The following is a 17,431-nucleotide window of genomic DNA, read 5'->3' as shown; positions in this document are numbered from 1 at the left end:
AGGGGGGTCTTGTCGCCCCGGCCTGTTTTGTCCACCTCATCGACTGATGCTGGCAGAAAAGGAACCGGCCGAGCCAATCGGTCCATACCGTATTGTACGTGTACTCTGCGCTGGTGATCTTGGATGCCTGGCGTCAGATACGTACGTAGGTACGTGCTTCGTGCATGTATTAACCACCCACCTGAGCCATCGTTGCCCTTACTTCCTTCGCAAGCCTTACTTAACGCTACGGTGGGAAATCTCTAGATAATTCAAGGCAACTTGTCGCTGCAAACATGAAGATACTTTGCCTTCATCCTTGGTGAGAAGAAATCCCTACAACTGGAGGAGGGAGATGGGACATTTTCTCTAACAGTCTGCTCATTCTGCAGGGGGACCTCGGGTTTTATCTTTGAGAAACAACTCCAAATCTTGAGCGGCATTCTCGGACCGACGCACGAATATGTGTACATTAACGGCGGCGTCCCAAGCGCGCGGGCACGAGGTAAGACGCCACGCCACGTTGGGAATCCCTAGCATTGCTGATGAGGAGCACTCTTTAGATCTCCCCGATTTTGTCAAGGGCCCCTACTATTGCTGGTATGAGGGCCTGTCGTCGCCCCAGTGCCAGGAGGCGCACGACACCATAACCGAAACGATCAAGGAGGAGGGGCCTTTCGACGGCGTCATCGGCTTCAGCCAGGGAGCCTCACTGGCGTTATCCTTCCTCTTGCATCGCGAGCTGCACAGCCCGGATTTGCCATGCCCCTTCCGTTTTGCGCTGTTGTTCTGCGCGAACCTGGTCATATCCCCGGACTCGAAGTTCAACCACGACAAGGTCGTCAAGTACAGTGGATACTACAAGGCATCTCACAACGGAGTGAGATCGACCGGTGAAGTTGACGCCGAGGGCGAAGAGCACAACGACGGGGACAACGACGACGAACACAAGACGGAAACTGGGGAGGGAAACGGCACCCACCAGACCACACCAGCGACACCACCGACACCAGATGTCAGCAGCAGTAAGCGCAAGACGGCGCCGAAGCACCGCGCCCTCCTTTTGCTCCCGGGGAGGAAGAAGGCTCTCGTGGAGGAGCTAGTTGATCTGATCGACGAGGCGTCCCGCCACGTGTCGGGGGAGGCAGACGCGTCGACATACTCGTGGCCGGAAAACGGCAAGCCCGAGGACTTCCCACGGCTGATGCACCCACTGACGGTCAAGGCGCGGGTGCCCATCCCGACGGTCCACGTCATTGCCCAGAACGACCCGCTCATGCGGCACAGCGAGCTGGCGGTGCGGTTGTGCGACAAGAAGAAGACGAAGCTGGTCTACTTTGACGGCGCGCACCGCATCCCAACGGCGCCGTCGACCCTGAACGTCATTGCAAGGGCGGTTGAATGGGCCATGCAAAAGGGGCAGTTGATGTGAAAGCTCTGTTCACTGGAGTGTGGAGGTTACATGGATGGATCCAAGTCTCGTGCAGTGTCTGCAATATGATGGTTGTGGGATTTCAATTTTCCATTGAACTCGGTTCATTCATGGTGCGCCGGGTGCCCCAAGAGATCGGGAAGTGTTTGAAATCACTTTGAACAAGCCCTCCCTGCTTCGGGCAGTTTATATCCAATGGGGTTTTCACCCAGCCGCGAAAACTGGCCGAAGAAGGATTGAAAGCCGTTGGGATTCAACAAATGATGGCAGCTCATGGTGACTAAAATAGAGTTAGATTCAATCCTGCCAAGCACGCCAAGGCCGCAAAGAATAAGAGATGGGATCATATATCCCTGGTACCGAGATCAATGGTACTCAATAATACTACTCGGATGTAGCAACATAAGGAGTGTACTTCGGACCGTCACCCAACCGCTTCTTGTCCAATGATTGTTGCTGGCCGTCATCGACTACATACATGTAATGATCCCCGGAGTTCAACACTTAATCCCGCTCTATCCGAGACTCACAGTGGGATACCTACAGGTAGGTAGGTAGCATCGCTGGATGGTGACTGCACTAGTACGCTGTGTCCTACATAATAGCACAGGGGGTCGGGGGTCGCATTTCTATTTTCTCCCATCCAGATATGGGCGACTTGCCTATTCTAAAGGCAAAGCTAGGTTCAGCCTTGTGGCCCTTGTCAAGTTATTGCCTGGGCTCTTGCTGACGCCCCAATCAATGTCTGGCATCATCCCCATGCGGTGATGCCACTGATGCGACGCCGGGCCGGAAGGCCACGTGCCTGGCAGGGGCGAAATCCAACGACATGATGCAGACACTTCCAGTTAACACTTGTCACTTGTACCGCTCCTTCAGAGCCCCCGAGTCGTGTAGGCGTGGCCCGTGTTCGTTTCGCTGAGTGCCCGGGCATCGGAGTCCGCGCTCAATAAGGTAGTTAAATCGTAACTGTTAAACTGAAGACTCTCCAAACAATGATTTTGGCCCCCAAATTCACGTTCATGAACCCTGGCCCTCCTGCAGTAGGCGCTGATTTGGGTCACCGGTGACCGGTCCATGATCCAACAGACAGGCAACGGTATAATCTCGGGGCGGCTCAACAACATTGAACATGTTACAATGTAACATGATCAGTTCTTCATGGAAATAATCCACTTAATCAGTAGAAAGCGGCGCGGCCCCCAGCCCTTATTGGAGCTCGGTGCCGTCGTCTGAACCTCTGAAGGGGGGGGGGGGGGGAAGGCGGGTCCATGGACACATTACATGTATCACGACAGCACCTTGATTTAGGTACCACTCTTCATGTTGCCAACCCGAAACGATTCAAACGAATGGCCGATTCCGACTTGCGAGACTGGCCGCCCGGGCCGTCCGACTTCCGACTCGCCTGCGAGGAGTGCCACAAACGCAAAATCCGCTGCGAGGCGCCCCAAGAAGGACCCGGGCCGCAGGGCGCCTGCCAGGCATGCCGGGTGAGCCACCGGACGTGCCTCTTCTCGCTGAAAAACAAAACTGGGCGGCCGCGGAAAGCCAAGCCGACTCACCTCCATCAGGCCCCCAAGACACTCTCCCCGCAAACCCTCGAGCCCCACGTGCCTGGGACCGGAATCTCGGCGTCTACATGTACGATCACGAGTCCGCATTCTTACGGGCAGAGACGCGATTGGGCTTCAAGAACAAGGCAGCATGTTGCTGGTCATCGTCGGCCATCGGCAGCCGGGCATTACGAAACGCCATATATCCACTCTCACCATGTTGGCTCCGCATCATCCAAGGAAACGCCTCTCGGGCAACTGCCATGGCTCACTGCAGGTGGCAATGGAACTACGGGGCGAAGCGACTTTAACCCTCTCCTTGACAGCCCTTGTGGCGGCGAAATCCAGGTCTCCATGAGCCCTGGATTTGTCCAGCTTGGGGACGATTTCGTCTTGGAGATGCCAGAGGTTATGACGCCGGAGCATCTGCATCTCCATATCCCAGACTCGTCTTGCAACGAACGCCCTGGGTTGGAGTTGGGGCGGCTAGAACGGCCACACAATATTGGCCCCGGGACAACGCCATCGACGGGGGAATCGAGTGACGGGAGAGACTACGGAGACTTTTGGAGGGCCGGCCCGGCTCTGGACGGGACTGGGGCCCTCAGGGACAACGGAGACTCGACGATGAGTGGAGACTTCTTTGACACGATGAGGCTCTGCAACGAAATGAACAACGTGTTCCAGAGCAGAGCACTGGACGTCACGGCCCGGGCAGACAAGCGGGAGCTGTCCATCGTCCTTGCCAACATCGAAGAGCTGGGCTACAAGACGGCGGCGGTGATGCGAGACGCCGCCGGCCTGTCTGGACTACCCAGCCGACAGGAGAGGTACAAACGGATGTTGACGCGCGCGACTGTCCTAGGTGCTGTTGACACCGCTGCCGACCTGGTCAAGCACAACTTATCCATCCATAACATCCAATACTCGGCAGTGTGTGGGGCCGAGAACGACGGCGGTCCTGACTCTTCGACACCGGATCTCTCTCGGGACAAAAATCATGACGGGGACGGCGGTACTTGCATCAATTCGTCGACCGAGTCCCTCGAAACCGTGCTGTCGCTGGTTCGGCTGGACTATGCCCTCCTCCAATTCTCCCGCTTTCTTTCGGCAAATCAGTGTGAGGGGGATGGATGCCACGATCCGTCCGGGATGGCTCCAGGGGCAGGGCATGATTGTCCCAGGGGTGGGGGAACCTCGATGTTGGCGAAGACGGCGCATACGCGCGCCCAGCTCTGGGCATTAGCAAAGGGAATTCGAAAACTATGGTGACCCCCATGTTAGACCCAAACTCTCTAGGTACCTAGGTAGTGTAACCCCGTCGAGCCACCGGACGGTTCATGCCACGTGGAGGATTCGAGATGGGGAGGAATGCAACGTCACACCAAGTTCAGCTCCGGGGTCAGCGTGTTTGTTTCTTGTGTTTCTGCAAAGTGACTGGAAGCCTCAACCGTGGTGTTCAATGTTGGGGACCGTCTCCTTGGCGAGTCGGTTGCTCAGGGGTAGAAAGACGGTACGATGCAGGATTGCGGTATGGATTGACACAGCAGAAGCCCCGGTTGAGGAGCAAAAGGTTCTAGAGCTGCCGGAAAGCGCTGTACGTAGCATTGCACCCAAGCACCGAATGTATTCCTGATCCTTCCAATGTCAGTGAGCTTGCAGCTCTTTACGACCTTCCTGATCAAAACCAGCGGTGGGGGGGTTCCACAGTCCAGGTTGCAACACCTGCCAGGTATGTACTTCGTAGAGCCTTGTCAATATTGGCATACCTTCCTGGAACATGTAGCTATTGGTCGGGGGTTGGTGCCGCTTGCAGCTAACCGGCCACGTTTGCGGAGCAGCCCGGCAGCCGGCCCGGGACACTAGGTAGCTCGGCAACCCTCCCACGCATGATCATGGCCCCCAACACCCGCCCCCGCTCGGGGATAGCCCGGACAGGTGCACAAATCCTGCATATGCCAAGCAGATGGAGGTGTGTGCTCTGCAAGGTCTGATATGCCAGCATACGATGTATACGGGCATATACTGACTACAGTGCATGCATCACACCACTAGTGTCGTGACCGGGAAGTTACTAGACACCTACCGACCTCAGCACTCCGGAGAGAACTGGCCGATGCCGGTGGCACCGCTACGTCGGCGGCGTTGCCTCAATCCGAATCCCATCCCACTCTTGGCGGGCCGTTGGTGTCTGTGGCATTTGATGGCAGCGTGGAAGCTGGGAGAATTCAAGGAACACAGCAGCCCATTACAAACGGCATCCCCCCTCTCGGATCTCTCAGCACCTTGACAAGTGCCCCCTTTTGCCGCTAGAGCACAGCTAGAACCACAACGTCTTGTCAAACCACAGAATGGGCTCACCGTGCGTCCCACAGGGAACGACCACCAGGTTGACCCCCGCCGACGAGGCCGCATCCTCGAAGGCGGCCTACAGAAACATGGAGCAGCAGGCATTCCACGAGTGGCCCAATGAAGCCGGTGTACGCCCTCCTCATCCCTCGGCCGACGGTGCCATCACTTCACGGCCTTCACGTTGGGTGCCCAACTGACCGTGGATCACTTGCCGTCTAGTTCGACGGCCTGACCGAGCACCGCGGCCCCATCGAGCTCAAGGTCAGCGGCAATATCCCGGCATGGGCCGCCGGCTCTCTCTACCGCACCGGTCCCGGCCAGTGCAAGGTCGAGGACACCAAGTCGGGCACGTTTTACACCTCGCATTGGTTCGACGGGCTCGCCCACACCCACCGTTTCGACATTGTGGCTGAAGACGGCAGCGCCGGTGCCGCAGGCGAGCCGACGGTGCGTGTGTATTATTCGTCTCGCCGTCAGTCCGAAAAGGTCACGGCTGACATCAAAGCCGCGGGCACGTTACGGTCCATATCGTTTGCACAACGAACCGATCCGTGCGTTGGCCTGTTCAGCAAGTTCATGAGCGTCTTCGACCGGCGGCCGACTCTATACAACATTGGCGTAACTGTGAACGTGGACCTGCCTCAGTTCAAGCGTCCGCCCCAGCCCGCTGTCGACGTCCAAGGCCATCGAGCTGCCAGCATCGTCATCGGAACAGATGCAGGGGTCATGTGCGAGATAGACCCCAAGACCATGGACCCCGTCGACTTCCCGAAGCACTCCAAGTTCCACCCGGACCTCAAAGGGCCGCTCGGGGGCGCCCACGGGAAGCTCGACCCCGAAACGGGTGACTATATCAACTACAACCTAGAGCTCGGCAAGCAGCCCATGTACCGTATCTTTCAGGTCAGCGCCGCCACAGGGAAAACCGACATACTAGCGACCATCTCGTACAAGGCGGCCTTCATTCACAGCTTCTTCTTAACGCGTAACTACGTCGTCCTGTGCGTACCTGTAGCGCACTACCAGTGGAAGGGGGGGAGGATCGTCTGGGAGGGCAACCTACACGATTCACTGAAGCCCTTCGACCCGGCCGAGACGTGCCGGTGGTTCGTCGTCGACCGGCACCACGGCAAGGGCGTTGTAGCCGAGTTCGCGTCGCCGGCCGGCTTCTTCTTCCATACCGTCAATGCCTTCGAGGATGACGATGGGGATATCTTTTGCGAAGTGACCGACTACCCGAACCGGTATATCGTCGATGGCTACTACTACGACGTGATCCTCGACCGCAACGGCAAGGCCACCGAGTTTTGGACCGACGGCCAACAAGCGCACAAGTCCTTCCCGCGCCTCGTACGGTACCGCCTTCGCAAGAAGGATTTCACCACGGGTAGCAGTAGCAGCGGCGGCGGCGGCGGTGGCGGCGGGAACGCCACCAGCCTGCCCACACCCGAGACCGTCCTGGAGATACCGTCGCCGCACGCCGGCGACATGCCCGTCATCAACCCGCACTACCGCTGTCGGAAGCACCGGTACGGCTACTTCCTCGTCAGCCGCGTGTACAGCACCCTCTTCGACGCCATCGCCAAGATCGACACCGAGACGCGCGAGCTGCTCCAGTGGGAGGGGCCGCGCGGCCACACGCCCGGCGAGGCTATCTTCGTCCCGCGCCCCGCGACAGCCGCCGCCGGTGGGGGTATGGACGGGGCGGTGGCGCCGGATGAGGACGACGGTGTCCTGCTCAGCGTCGTGCTCGACGGCGTCAACAGGACCAGTTATCTGCTGTGTCTGGACGCCAGGACCATGACAGAGCTGGGGCGAGCCGAGTGCGAGTTTGCTGTGGCCCTTGGGCTTCACGGTCGCCATGTTGCGGCGTCATGATGATGAAGAATGGACCCTCTCGAGGAAGGGGGCGGGCAGTTAGAGACATGAGTAATAAACACGGTGTTGGCAGTTGCCTTTTCTGTTGACGAACAATTCGATTGAAGAATGTGTGACAGCCTTCGTATCTCTGCAAATCGTGCAAGCGTGTTACGCATAAGGTAATGCAGCCAGTGGCGGGTCGGCACTCAATATGGAAGGAACTTAGATGTCGGTCCCTACCTAGGTAGGTTGATTGAACGGGCAGCACCTCCCCATTCGATCCAGTCAAACCCTGCCCGGGTACCAAGATTTGATCTCGTGTCATTAAGGAGCACTGGCACTCCCCCACAATTTCTTTCAGAACAAAAAACGGACATTTGATCTCCCAGAGCAAAATCTGTGGTATTTTCGGGACCAGACCAGGGTCACCAGACACCATCGGTCCAAGAACTAGGCTACTTATCTGGGTGGCAAACACACAAGCCGCTCACCCCATTTCAATGTTCCCATCTCCCATCCCCTTTAGGGCCACTTCACGCCGTAGAGCGCGCAGGTGTCAGTCTTCCACTGGATCATGGCAAGCCTAAAAGTTCATATTGGTTAGTCACCGTTACCAACCCAACCGCCGTCGGGGGAAGGGGGGTAGACCACGTACACGTCGTTAAAGTCAGTGCAGGCGTTGACGATGCAAGTGGCAATCGCGGTGTTGTACTCTTCCCCACTATAATTCAAAGTGAAATTCAGATTGTGGTTAGTCGATGACTGAAGGCCAAGTGCATGAAGGCACAATTTCAATCATGGGAGGTGGGGGAGGGGTTCAGGAACTTAGGTTTCTTGTACATACGTGAGGCAAAGGCAGGGAAAGTCGAGAACTGGGTAGGCCTGGCACCCACTGAGGGGGTTTGTGTCCATGATGCAGTTGACCTTGATTCGTTTCAATCACCCGGCTCCAGTCAGCTCCATGCCCGAAACGGTTCCTCATGATTCAAGTTTGTTGGCAACAAAACAAAATACTCACCGCACAAGCAGGAATCTTGCTGACGTCTTGGGCCGCAACAAGTCCGGCCATGGCGGCCACGAGAAGGGTCTTGATCTGCATGATGGACGGAGTGCTGGTTGACGTAGGTGTAGGATTGCCTGTCGACTTCGGACTGATGCTGAGAGTGTTGGACTTGGGTGCTTGACTTGGATGCTTGGATCTATATTCCTAGGGAGATGTTTATATTCAAGTAATGAAGCATTACAACATGCAGTTTCAATCAATCCTTTACTGGTAGCCATCCTGCTCACGGACTGGTGTGGGCCTCCTGGAACTGGCCGAGAGAGACTCGGAAACAAGCCGAAGCACGGCCCGTTCTGTGCCGCCGCCCGGAGCTCACGGCGCTCGGCGACTTTCGGGGGAACCGCCGCCGTCCCTGGGCAAGATATGCACGCCTAGCTCCGAAGCTGCAAAGGCCGGTTGTAACTAGAACGGAACTGGTCTAGTGAGCACATATAACCTAGTGGATGAGTCTAGTCCAAATGGGCTCGAGACAACTGTATTGAGGGGGACTTCACTCAGCACGCAGGCTTCACTTCACCATCGCGGTTTTGGAAGAAAGTGATAAAATAAAAAATAAATCTTCCGAGCAGCTGGCTGCCGGGGGGGGGTTGAGGGCTTGATGCGGGACGAGGTGCATGTAAGGTATTAGGTATTCTAAGTTTTCAATTACAAAAATCGAGGATTTGGCCACAGCTACTTTTTCCTAGTCAATGTCAAGCATTGTCATCAGAAAACAGAAAATAGGTTCAGCTCTGTAATCATATCAGTTTGGAAATCATTTTGCACCTAGGGTCCGAGTAAAGTACCTTGATCACAACATAAATTGGTCATAGCATGTCATACAAGTTGTAGTGCTTGACTGTTTGGAAACCCCTCCAGCGCGCTATGGCACCTATGCTACCGCCGCCATCGTAAACCACGTAACAACGCCATGCTTGATATCAGCCCAACCAAAAAAGAAAAAGAATGCCACCGCCCAAATGCAATATGCCGTAAGATCCATGCCTGTTTGCCGTCACACCCACCGCTCCAAACATAAAAAGAAAAAAGAGAACCACCCTCCCCTCAGGGCCCTCACCACCACCCCACCTCATCCCACCGCCCAAGAGGACAACCCATCAAAGGGCCTCCTCCTCCCCCTCCCCACTCGGTATCCCACGATACCTCATCTCCAGGACCCAGCGCTCGCCAAAATCGACCCCCTTCCTCATCTTGGTCCCCGCCTTCTTCCACACCGCCTGCCCCAAGCCCATATCCACCAAGAACAGCTTCCACTCCAGCACGCCGTCATCCGGCACGGGGGCCTCGCCCGCCAGGACGGTATCGCCGTCGTCGTCGTCGGCGGCGATCAAGGCCTCGAGCAGGCCGCGTTTCGGGGCGCCGACGGCGACGACGTAGCGGGGCTTCACGTAGAGGCGGTTGCCGTCGACGACGCTGACTTTACCCGAGGAGGGGTCGACGCCCGAGGGCACGTCGACGGCGAGGACGAAGGCCTCGTTGCGGTTGGCCCACTCGATCAGCTCGTAGACGGTGGCCTGGTCGCCGTTGCGCAGCTCGCCGAACGAGATGGCCAGCCCCAGGAGGGCGTCGATGATGAGCATGACGGGCGCCGGGTTGGCCAGGCTGCTGAGCGACGCCCGCGGCGTGTCGATGGTCAGCATGGGGATGCTGATCTTGCGGATGTGCTCGAAGAAGTCGCTCTTGGCGAACACGCGCCCGCCGAGGTTGCGGTACAGCCGGACCTGCTGCTGCACGTCCTCGAGGAGGTCGCGCTCGCCACGCTCGAGACCGACCACGCACACGAGAACGTTAATCCCCTTATTGCGAAGGTGCCGCGCCGCCGCGATGGCCCGGCTGCCCGACTTGTTATTCCCCGCCAACACGACGACGGTCTGTGGTGGGGGGGCGCCCGTGGCTGGATCGACGCTGCCGGCGTGCCGTACCTTGATGGCCGGGTCTGAGAGGGCGGTCAGCGTCACCTCGGCAAGGCCCCGGCCGGCGTTTTCCGTCATCATCTCCTCCGTTAACCCGATCTCGTTGTGCGCAATGTTCTCGAGGTTGAACATTTGCAGCGCCGAGACGGTTTCGATTCGCCGGTTCGATGGTAGTACGTAGAGGCTTTGCGGCGCGGCAGGCGTCGGGAGCTGCTTCCTCTTGTCAGCGGTCGCAGTGCGCGACGACAGTCGGCTACTCGGCCGACTCCCCTTGAGAGATTGGGTGCGGTAGTGGCTTACACCCGCGTTGACTCTGCTCGGCCCTGATCCTGTCCTCGCCATCTCTTGGGCTTTGCGTGATTGTGACCGCCGACCTGCCGCGCCTTTGCCTTCCCCGCGCCGCGAGCTTTGCCTGCTGCCCATGCCCTGGTCCCGACCACTTAACCGCTCGCCACGATGGATCCCGTCATCGGCTTCGCTGTTCCAAAAGTCGTTGGGCGTCTCCTTTGATGCTGGCCTCTCCTTCGGTGCCTTCAGGATTGTCATAGGCGTATCCAGCACGCTTTCCGAGTAGTGCAAATTCTTGCCGCCCGCAGTCCCTGGTTTTGGACGGGGTACCCTGTTGTGGGACACCAGGCGGTCGGCCTCGTCTACCTGGTCATCCTTCCTCATTTGCTCAAACAGGTTCTGCTTGTCAAATTTCGCTAAGCTGCTTTCGAAATCGAATTCGCCCATCTCCTGGACGTCAGTAACGTCTTCGGAGGCCCACCCGTTGTCGACAGCCTGCGGGCCCTTGCGGTTCCGTTTGAGTGAGTTGAATGGTTGGAAAGATGCCGTGCTCTGCAATATAGGCGTCTGCCTCCAACCCTTTCCTTTCCCGGCAGTTTTTGGCGCAGCCGTAGCCGCCGGCGAAGCTTCGTAGTCGTGTTGTGATACCGTCTTTGCATTCCCCGGCTTCCTCTGTCGTCGCTTTTTCTTCTGGCCAGCCGTCTCGCCGTAGTCTAGGGCGGCTTCGGCAGCCCCCTCCTCGGCCGATTCGGCGGGTACGGGTATAGGTACGGGCACGGTGGGAGCGTCAAGCTTCAGTGCCTTTAGAGACGCAGCGACCAAGTTTGTGGGCGTGACCTCCCTGGATGTACTCGCAACTGGCACCGAGGGGATAATGACGTGCCCTGGGTCCCGCTTCTCGCTCGTATTAGGCAACGGATGGGGCTCGGGCGCGCGAGTCGATGATATAGCAGCCGGAGGCTTCCCCATGGCCACAATCGCGGGGTCGACAAATGCCGGTTGCGGGGCGGCCTGCTGGACAACAGGAGGAGGGGCGACGGGTGGTATATTTGGCTGGGCGACAGAGGCGGCGACGGGCGGCGTAGGGTTGGCACCGACCTCAGAAAGATCGACGATGTCCTCCGAAGGGATGGTAAGGCGCGGTTTCCACTCGTTGGTATTGAGGATCCAGACTATGCAAAGGCGGGTTAGTTCGCGGACTATTTAGAAGAGCGGCGGGCGGGAACTCCTGGCTGCGTGCACTCACCGTTGCTGAGGGTTAGGCCAGTGCCAGCTTCAACAGCACTGACGGTGCCTTTGAGGAGCACTGGCGGAGTGCCTCGCACCGTCACCACCATCTGAAGGCCAATAAATTGCGACGCCATGGCGACAGGATCGAGGGGTGTTTCGGGAGCTGAATGCTGCTTGGGCTGTCTCTGAGCAGGAATCGACGGATTCGCGTGCTCAGTCGGAAACTTTGTTGTAGTGGCGGAATTCGCACTCAGGCCTGCTGTCGGGGCAGAAGCTGTACTATATGCTTGATGAACGGTCCGAGCGCACTTCGCAGCGTATTTTCGAGGTTATTTTGCCAGGCACGATGGGAGATTGAGGGTGGTCGTGCTTGCTTGTCTTCCGTCTGCATACTTCCCAGGGCACCCTAACCTTTTACTTATCGATACATCTTTGCACAGAGCGCCCAGATCTGCAATGTGGGCTGCGCCAAGAACCGGCCCGGAATATGCGGGTAGGGGTTTGCGGGGCACACGCACAGAGGGGTTACACACAACTTCACCGCATGGACGGTACCTTGCATCTCTAGGATGGAATCTTTTTTTTTTTTTTTTTTTTTGTTGTTGACGGATGGCGGATTGGATCTCTTTCTTTGAGTAAACCGCAGCTGCAGCGGAGGTGTGTTTAGATACAATGTACGCCAACCATATGTGGGCTCAAGCAAACCTGCTCTCGCTTTTTCCAGTTCAAGAACCTTTCACTATCATACTCAACTCCCGATCCAGGAAGGCTATGCATCTACTCATACATGTAAAACCAGCAGGCATTTGGATAAATTTCATTCATGCTTGAATGACTTGCGAGCTTATTCTTCTCGCCTTTCTCCCTTTCTCCCACCAGCCCCTCCCCCATATGCCAGTGAGTAGGGTAGTTAACGCTGCCTGTCGCCATCCCAATGTAACTTAGAGAAAGAAAATAAGACTCTAAACGACTAACCGCCTTGCGCCTCCCGACGCCAAGTACAATACCCGCCACACTGTATGATGCGATCCCCGATAACTCTGCGCCACCATGCTACCACACAACCACACTCCTCCTTAGGCATACAACTCCATATCCTCCTCTTTGTCATCGCCAGATAGGTTGACGGGGTTCCGGGAAGAGGCGCCAGCGGATGTCGGCTTTTTGACCGTATAATTCGTAATCAACCCAGCCGCTTTCTTCTGGAGCGCCACCTCAACGCTATAGAGCTTGTCGTAGAATTCGACCACGCGGGAGTGCGCCATCACCCTTGTCTTCTGGAAGTTGAGCACCTGGAGGCCCTCCTTTGACGTCGCGCGACTGAGCGCGACGTAGGCCTGCCCCTTCTCAAACACCTTGCCGAGATCGACCTTGACGCGCTCCAGGGTCTGCCCCTGGGCTTTGTGGATCGACAGCGCCCACGCCAGGATCAAGGGGAGCTGCCTGCGTGACGCCTGTACCTCGCCGGTCGGGAGCTCCACCTTCCAGTCTTCGGCTACGCAGAGGATACGTCGCTGCGTGCCGTCGACGGCGTGGAAGGCCACCACGGGATATTCGGTGTTGTCGCCGCCCTTGGCGGCTTGCGCGAGAGCGTTGGCGAACACCCGGGCTCGCCTCTTCGTTTCTGTATCGTCGTCGTCCTCGTCTTCGCCGCCTTTCATTTCGAAAGTAGCCTCCGACTCGAACCCCACCACGGTCCCCAGCGAACCGTTCACGAGCGTCTCGTCCATGTTTTTTATCAACATGACTTGGGCGCCCTTCTTCAATTCGATAGTGGGAGGCGCCATCATGTTGGCTAAGAGCCTGTCCCGGACTTTGTCATCGCCCGTATCCTTCGCATCGTAGCGGTGCGACTTTCCACTCAAGGCTTTCAAACGCCTTTGATTCGAGGACTCAACTTCGTTCCTGGTTGGGAACCTAAGTGGGCGCGGTCAGCACATTGTAATCATGCGTCGTGTAGATTTTACTCACAGTTCCGTCACCTCGAGTCCATCATTAAAAACTAATGGCCGCTTGAGGGCTTGGAAGCTCTGGACAGTGTGGTCGCTGATCTTCCCTAGGCGCATCTCGTTGAGCATGGCAGCGAAATCTACAAAGTGTCAGAACCTGAACCGTGACCGCTCACTTTGGGGGGTTTGACATACCGGGATCTCGCTGACGGAAAACTTCCGTCAACCCAATCGTATGGTCGATCGACATGCTCCATGTTGCAGCATCGAATGCAAACTTGGACTCCCTCTGCTTGCCGCCCTCTGGGACAGGCGGAAGCTGGAAGAAGTCGCCAGTGATGACGAGCTGGATGCCGCCCCAGGGCCGCCCGTTGTTCCGGATGATCCTGCCAATTTGGGACAGCTTGTCGAAAAGCTCCCCGTCAACCATGGAGATTTCATCGATGATGAGAGTTTTTGTCTTAAGCCACCGAGTCTTGGCCTTGGGGTTTCGCCTGATCTTTTTTACCAGCGTATTGGTGTCTTCTTTACCAAGACCGATGCCTGAAAAGCTGTGTAAAGTCATACCGCCAATGTTGCAGGCGGCTAGGCCGGTAGAGGCTGTGACCGCGATCCGCTCGGGGTCTTTCGAATGCTTCCTCTTGAGTTCCTGAATGATGGCCCGCATGAGCACCGACTTGCCGGTACCGGCGGGACCGGTGAAAAACACGCTTTGGCCCTTATCCACAACAAGAGTCTTGACATGGCGCTGTTCATTGCTGAGCGTGATAGCCGAAGTCTTGGCTTTGACGGTGTGCGACTTGACGGCCTCTTGCATGTCACCCACAGAGGCCTCCCCTTTCCCGGATTCTTTTAGTTGTGCTTTCAGCTGTTTTTTCTGTTCCTTGACAGCGCTAGTACTGGTATTCCACGGCTCCCCCTTCTTTTTAGGAGCTGGTGTCACGGCAGCAACGCCGTACGTATTCCCGAGTGCCTCTAGCGTGTTCCATTCCCTGGGTAGCTCCCGTCTTGTCTTTTTTGGCGCCGAGAGCGCCCGATCGCCGTCTTCGCCTGGAGAGGCCCGCTTGCTTGAATTTTGCGGAGGAAGGGCAGCGGTCCGCGGAGGTGGGGGCCGGAGGTGTGAAGGAGAGGAATCTGGCCAAGAAAGCGCGCTTGTATTGCTCGCTGGGGGGTGTGCGTCGCGGTTCTCGGCCGTGGCCTGGTGCTGATGAGATGGGATTGCAGGGAGGGCGGTCGTGGATTGAAAGTCTAGGTCAAGATCTTCGTCGTTGCTCAAGTCGGCCTCGTCTAGGACAAAGGACAACTCTATGCTGTTTGTTTGTGCAGTATTGTTTGTGTATTGAGGGGTACCATCTCGGAGATCGACTACCTCAGGCTCCTCCTTGAACGAGTCTGACCTTCCGTAAAGCGATGCGAGCGACTTTCCGTTGGCCTTGCGGGGGCCGGACGGCGGAACATTTAGCGGATGACTTTGAAGCGGCTTCGTGGTTGTGGTGTGTCTCGAAGGGCCATTGGCGGCTAGCGCGTGCGGTTTCTTGGTGAACATGCCGTCAATGGTGTTCTCGACGCGCTTCCCAGGCGCGGGCGACGGGCTGCTGGAAGGGAATAGCTGCTGGGCAAGCGGCTGTTTGGCCGGGGCGGCCTTGTTGGCCTCGAGTGCCCTCGAGAACATTGGGCGCGGATGTACAGCGGCACTCAATCCGACGGTGTGCACATTTGCTTGGTTCGCACGGCAGGCGAGGTTCCTATTGAGGGGAAGGACTGCTCGGCGGAGGGTAAGGCCAGAGATTCCGGTCATACAGAGTGGTGGCCGCTGGAGCGAGCAATCGGCCGAATTAGGTAGTGCGGGTTGCCTAGGGAATGGACCTCGAAAGCACAAAGTGTCGTCGCGTCAAACAGGGGAAAATCGCGTTTGGAGCTCCCCACAAATTCTCCAACGCGGGGAGTCTGTGCGCGCGCGCCATTATGCCAGACACTACTCGCTAGCGAGCAGGTGGTTATACCCTAACCCGAGTGGTTAATTGGCAGCACTATCTCACCTATCTCTGGTTCTTGTTGACAAGGTTATCTTTAGAATTCTCGGTGGTTGGCTCATTCTCAAGCCCCACATAACTACATTTCTACTATTACACAGTTCGAGCATTTGTACAACGGGGGAATTTTCAAGTCAGATGAATGTAGATTGGCTTGATTGGGTAACACATGATCACCGTCGTGTTTTCTCGTCCCTCGCCGGCGTTGTCTCCCTCTCTCCGTCCATCTTTTCCGGTCGTGGGGTTCCAAGCACGCGCACACCCAAACGCAACCAAACAGGTCCCGCTATCCCCCACGCAGCAGCCCAAAATGGCAATTGCACACACACGGCGGCCGGCAGATTCTTACAAGTGCCGGACAGATCGGAGCCGGGCTGGCCGGCATAGGTCTTGGGATGAAAAGATGCAAAACGGCCAGCAGGCCCTTCTTCAAATGTTCTAGCTCAACTAATGACGAGTTTTTTTTTTTTTATCTTGCCAACGGCTGTATGTATCATGGGATCGGTTTTTAACATGCATGTTGTCGGCAAACAAACGAGCTGAGCCCGCTAGGTAACTTCAAGTCCGGGCCCAAGGCCGCGTGGGTTTGGTCCGTGCCGAATCCCGGGTCATGGTTGGGTGCCGGGAACTAGGGTGAGATTTGTTTCCCACCGAAAAACCAATCAGCAAGTTGTGCTATGTGCAAGTGGCAGCCGATGATTAAAAAGAAACCTCACCGCTCCACTGCGTGTCTGGAACGAGACGATGCCCCCCAATTTCCCAACGACGGCCCGTCCATCGGACCTGGACGTCTGCGGTGGTTCCGACGAGCTTGGCATACATGAACCCGACGGTCGAGACCATCAACAAATTCAAGCAAAAAAGTCAAGAAAGCTTGGGCGGCCTAAGCATTGAACGAAGAGAGACAATTCGACAAAAGTCCTGAGCGACGCTGGGCGATGCTGGGCAACGCTCGGCACAGCTTGGCGGAATGTGAGCAGCGAGTCAGTCACAATCCACGGCGTTGAAACGAGAGCTGATCCCGATCGCGGCAGCGACAGACCTCCCGAGACAACTCGTGAGCTACTGTGTAGTTACCAGGCTACAAGAAAACCGTCAAAAACCAGGCTGCCGGATTACACCGCTTTTGTCTCAAGTGTCAGGTCGTACAACACGGCGTGGGATGTCCGGGTAGGGCTGTGGATGAGCCTCCTTCAACCCAATCAGCTGCTGGTTTTTTTTTTTTGTTATTAGCAATTGCCCCAAACTGCTACGGCGGGGTCTGGTGTTCATTGGCGAGTCGGTCTGATTCTGGGAAGGAAGTCGCCGTTGAGGTTCGTCCCGACCTTGGAGGACTGTGGAGGTCCGGGTGCCCTGTGTTGCTCCACTGTTCCCTCGCGCCACTTCCCGCCAAGCCCGTTCTGCAAGGATTGGCGCAGGGATACTTGCAATCCTGGAAAGTTGCAGTTGGGGCAAGAACCGAGAATCTCGTCGATGCCGGATCGGACCCTTTCCATATAAACAGCTGTGCATACGCTGCTGCCCCCCCAATGGCGAGCTATCTCACCTTTTTGTTCCCACATGGCCGGGGTTGTCGGACTACATCGCCCGCTCCCTCACTAATTCCGTCGCTGTCTGCGACTTTGCCAGCCCTCGCCCATCCCACCTTCTTTTTCTTTTCTTGTTTTTATCTCCGGGCTACTCCTTCGGACAGATCCTTCTAACTAATTGCGGATTCCCTCCCCGGCGGCGCTGGACGAAAATTCTTCCTTCTCCCACGCGCCGCAGCACCGTGTC

General features: G+C 56.9%; 4 protein-coding genes across 4 annotated transcripts; 2 read left to right on the top strand and 2 right to left on the bottom strand.

The window, feature by feature from the left end:
• Positions 1–152: 152 nt before the first annotated feature.
• On the top strand, positions 153–1,821 carry F5144DRAFT_628413 (serine hydrolase-domain-containing protein). The gene is made up of 3 exons (XM_066792335.1): positions 153–301; positions 372–484; positions 543–1,821. Exons 1-3 carry the CDS (start codon positions 276–278, stop codon positions 1,409–1,411), a joined length of 1,008 nt encoding a protein of 335 aa, XP_066644645.1. The 5' UTR covers positions 153–275; the 3' UTR covers positions 1,412–1,821.
• A 942-nt stretch (positions 1,822–2,763) lies between these two features.
• F5144DRAFT_487891 (retinal pigment epithelial membrane protein-domain-containing protein) lies at positions 2,764–7,197 on the top strand (the record flags this gene model as incomplete). Its single annotated transcript, XM_066785632.1, has 4 exons — positions 2,764–4,235; positions 4,838–4,943; positions 5,292–5,447; positions 5,539–7,197. The coding sequence occupies 4 exons, from the start codon at positions 2,764–2,766 to the stop codon at positions 7,195–7,197; spliced, it is 3,393 nt and encodes a 1,130-aa protein (XP_066644644.1).
• A 230-nt stretch (positions 7,198–7,427) lies between these two features.
• On the bottom strand, positions 7,428–8,483 carry F5144DRAFT_567201 (uncharacterized protein). The gene is made up of 4 exons (XM_066788584.1): positions 8,198–8,483; positions 8,024–8,103; positions 7,835–7,900; positions 7,428–7,762 (listed from the first exon to the last, which is right to left on the bottom strand). Exons 1-4 carry the CDS (start codon positions 8,276–8,278, stop codon positions 7,702–7,704), a joined length of 288 nt encoding a protein of 95 aa, XP_066644643.1. The 5' UTR covers positions 8,279–8,483; the 3' UTR covers positions 7,428–7,701.
• Positions 8,484–8,909: 426 nt separating this feature from the next.
• F5144DRAFT_567199 (YjeF-related protein N-terminus-domain-containing protein) lies at positions 8,910–12,085 on the bottom strand. The gene is made up of 4 exons (XM_066788583.1): positions 11,690–12,085; positions 10,456–11,615; positions 9,028–10,365; positions 8,910–8,973 (listed from the first exon to the last, which is right to left on the bottom strand). Exons 1-3 carry the CDS (start codon positions 11,805–11,807, stop codon positions 9,340–9,342), a joined length of 2,304 nt encoding a protein of 767 aa, XP_066644642.1. The 5' UTR covers positions 11,808–12,085; the 3' UTR covers positions 8,910–8,973; positions 9,028–9,339.
• Positions 12,086–17,431: the final 5,346 nt, after the last annotated feature.

The sequence above is a fragment of the Chaetomium tenue genome (genome assembly GCF_020726465.1).
Source record: "Chaetomium tenue strain MPI-SDFR-AT-0079 chromosome Unknown F5144scaffold_3, whole genome shotgun sequence".
In the NCBI taxonomy this organism is placed as follows: Eukaryota; Fungi; Ascomycota; class Sordariomycetes; order Sordariales; family Chaetomiaceae; genus Chaetomium; species Chaetomium tenue.
The sequence above is the reverse complement of the archived record's forward strand: the minus strand, read 5'-3'. Positions and strand labels throughout refer to the sequence as shown.

What these genes read in the sequence shown, in the direction of transcription:
- F5144DRAFT_567199 (XM_066788583.1), bottom strand. Translation starts at nt 11,807, where the DNA reads ATGGCGTCGCAATTTATTGGCCTTCAGATGGTGGTGACGGTGCGAGGC. An exon ending in TGGCCTAACCCTCAGCAACG is followed by an intron (nt 11,616 to 11,689) that starts GTGAGTGCACGC and finishes GCCTTTGCATAG; the next exon opens with TCTGGATCCTCAATACCAAC. An exon ending in CGAGCAGAGTCAACGCGGGT is followed by an intron (nt 10,366 to 10,455) that starts GTAAGCCACTAC and finishes AAGAGGAAGCAG; the next exon opens with CTCCCGACGCCTGCCGCGCC.
- F5144DRAFT_628413 (XM_066792335.1), top strand. Translation starts at nt 276, where the DNA reads ATGAAGATACTTTGCCTTCATCCTTG. An exon ending in ATACTTTGCCTTCATCCTTG is followed by an intron (nt 302 to 371) that starts GTGAGAAGAAAT and finishes CTCATTCTGCAG; the next exon opens with GGGGACCTCGGGTTTTATCT. An exon ending in CCCAAGCGCGCGGGCACGAG is followed by an intron (nt 485 to 542) that starts GTAAGACGCCAC and finishes AGCACTCTTTAG; the next exon opens with ATCTCCCCGATTTTGTCAAG.
- F5144DRAFT_567201 (XM_066788584.1), bottom strand. Translation starts at nt 8,278, where the DNA reads ATGCAGATCAAGACCCTTCTCGTGGCCGCCATGGCCGGACTTGTTGCG. An exon ending in TTTCCCTGCCTTTGCCTCAC is followed by an intron (nt 7,901 to 8,023) that starts GTATGTACAAGA and finishes TTTGAATTATAG; the next exon opens with TGGGGAAGAGTACAACACCG. An exon ending in TGCACTGACTTTAACGACGT is followed by an intron (nt 7,763 to 7,834) that starts GTACGTGGTCTA and finishes ATGAACTTTTAG; the next exon opens with GCTTGCCATGATCCAGTGGA.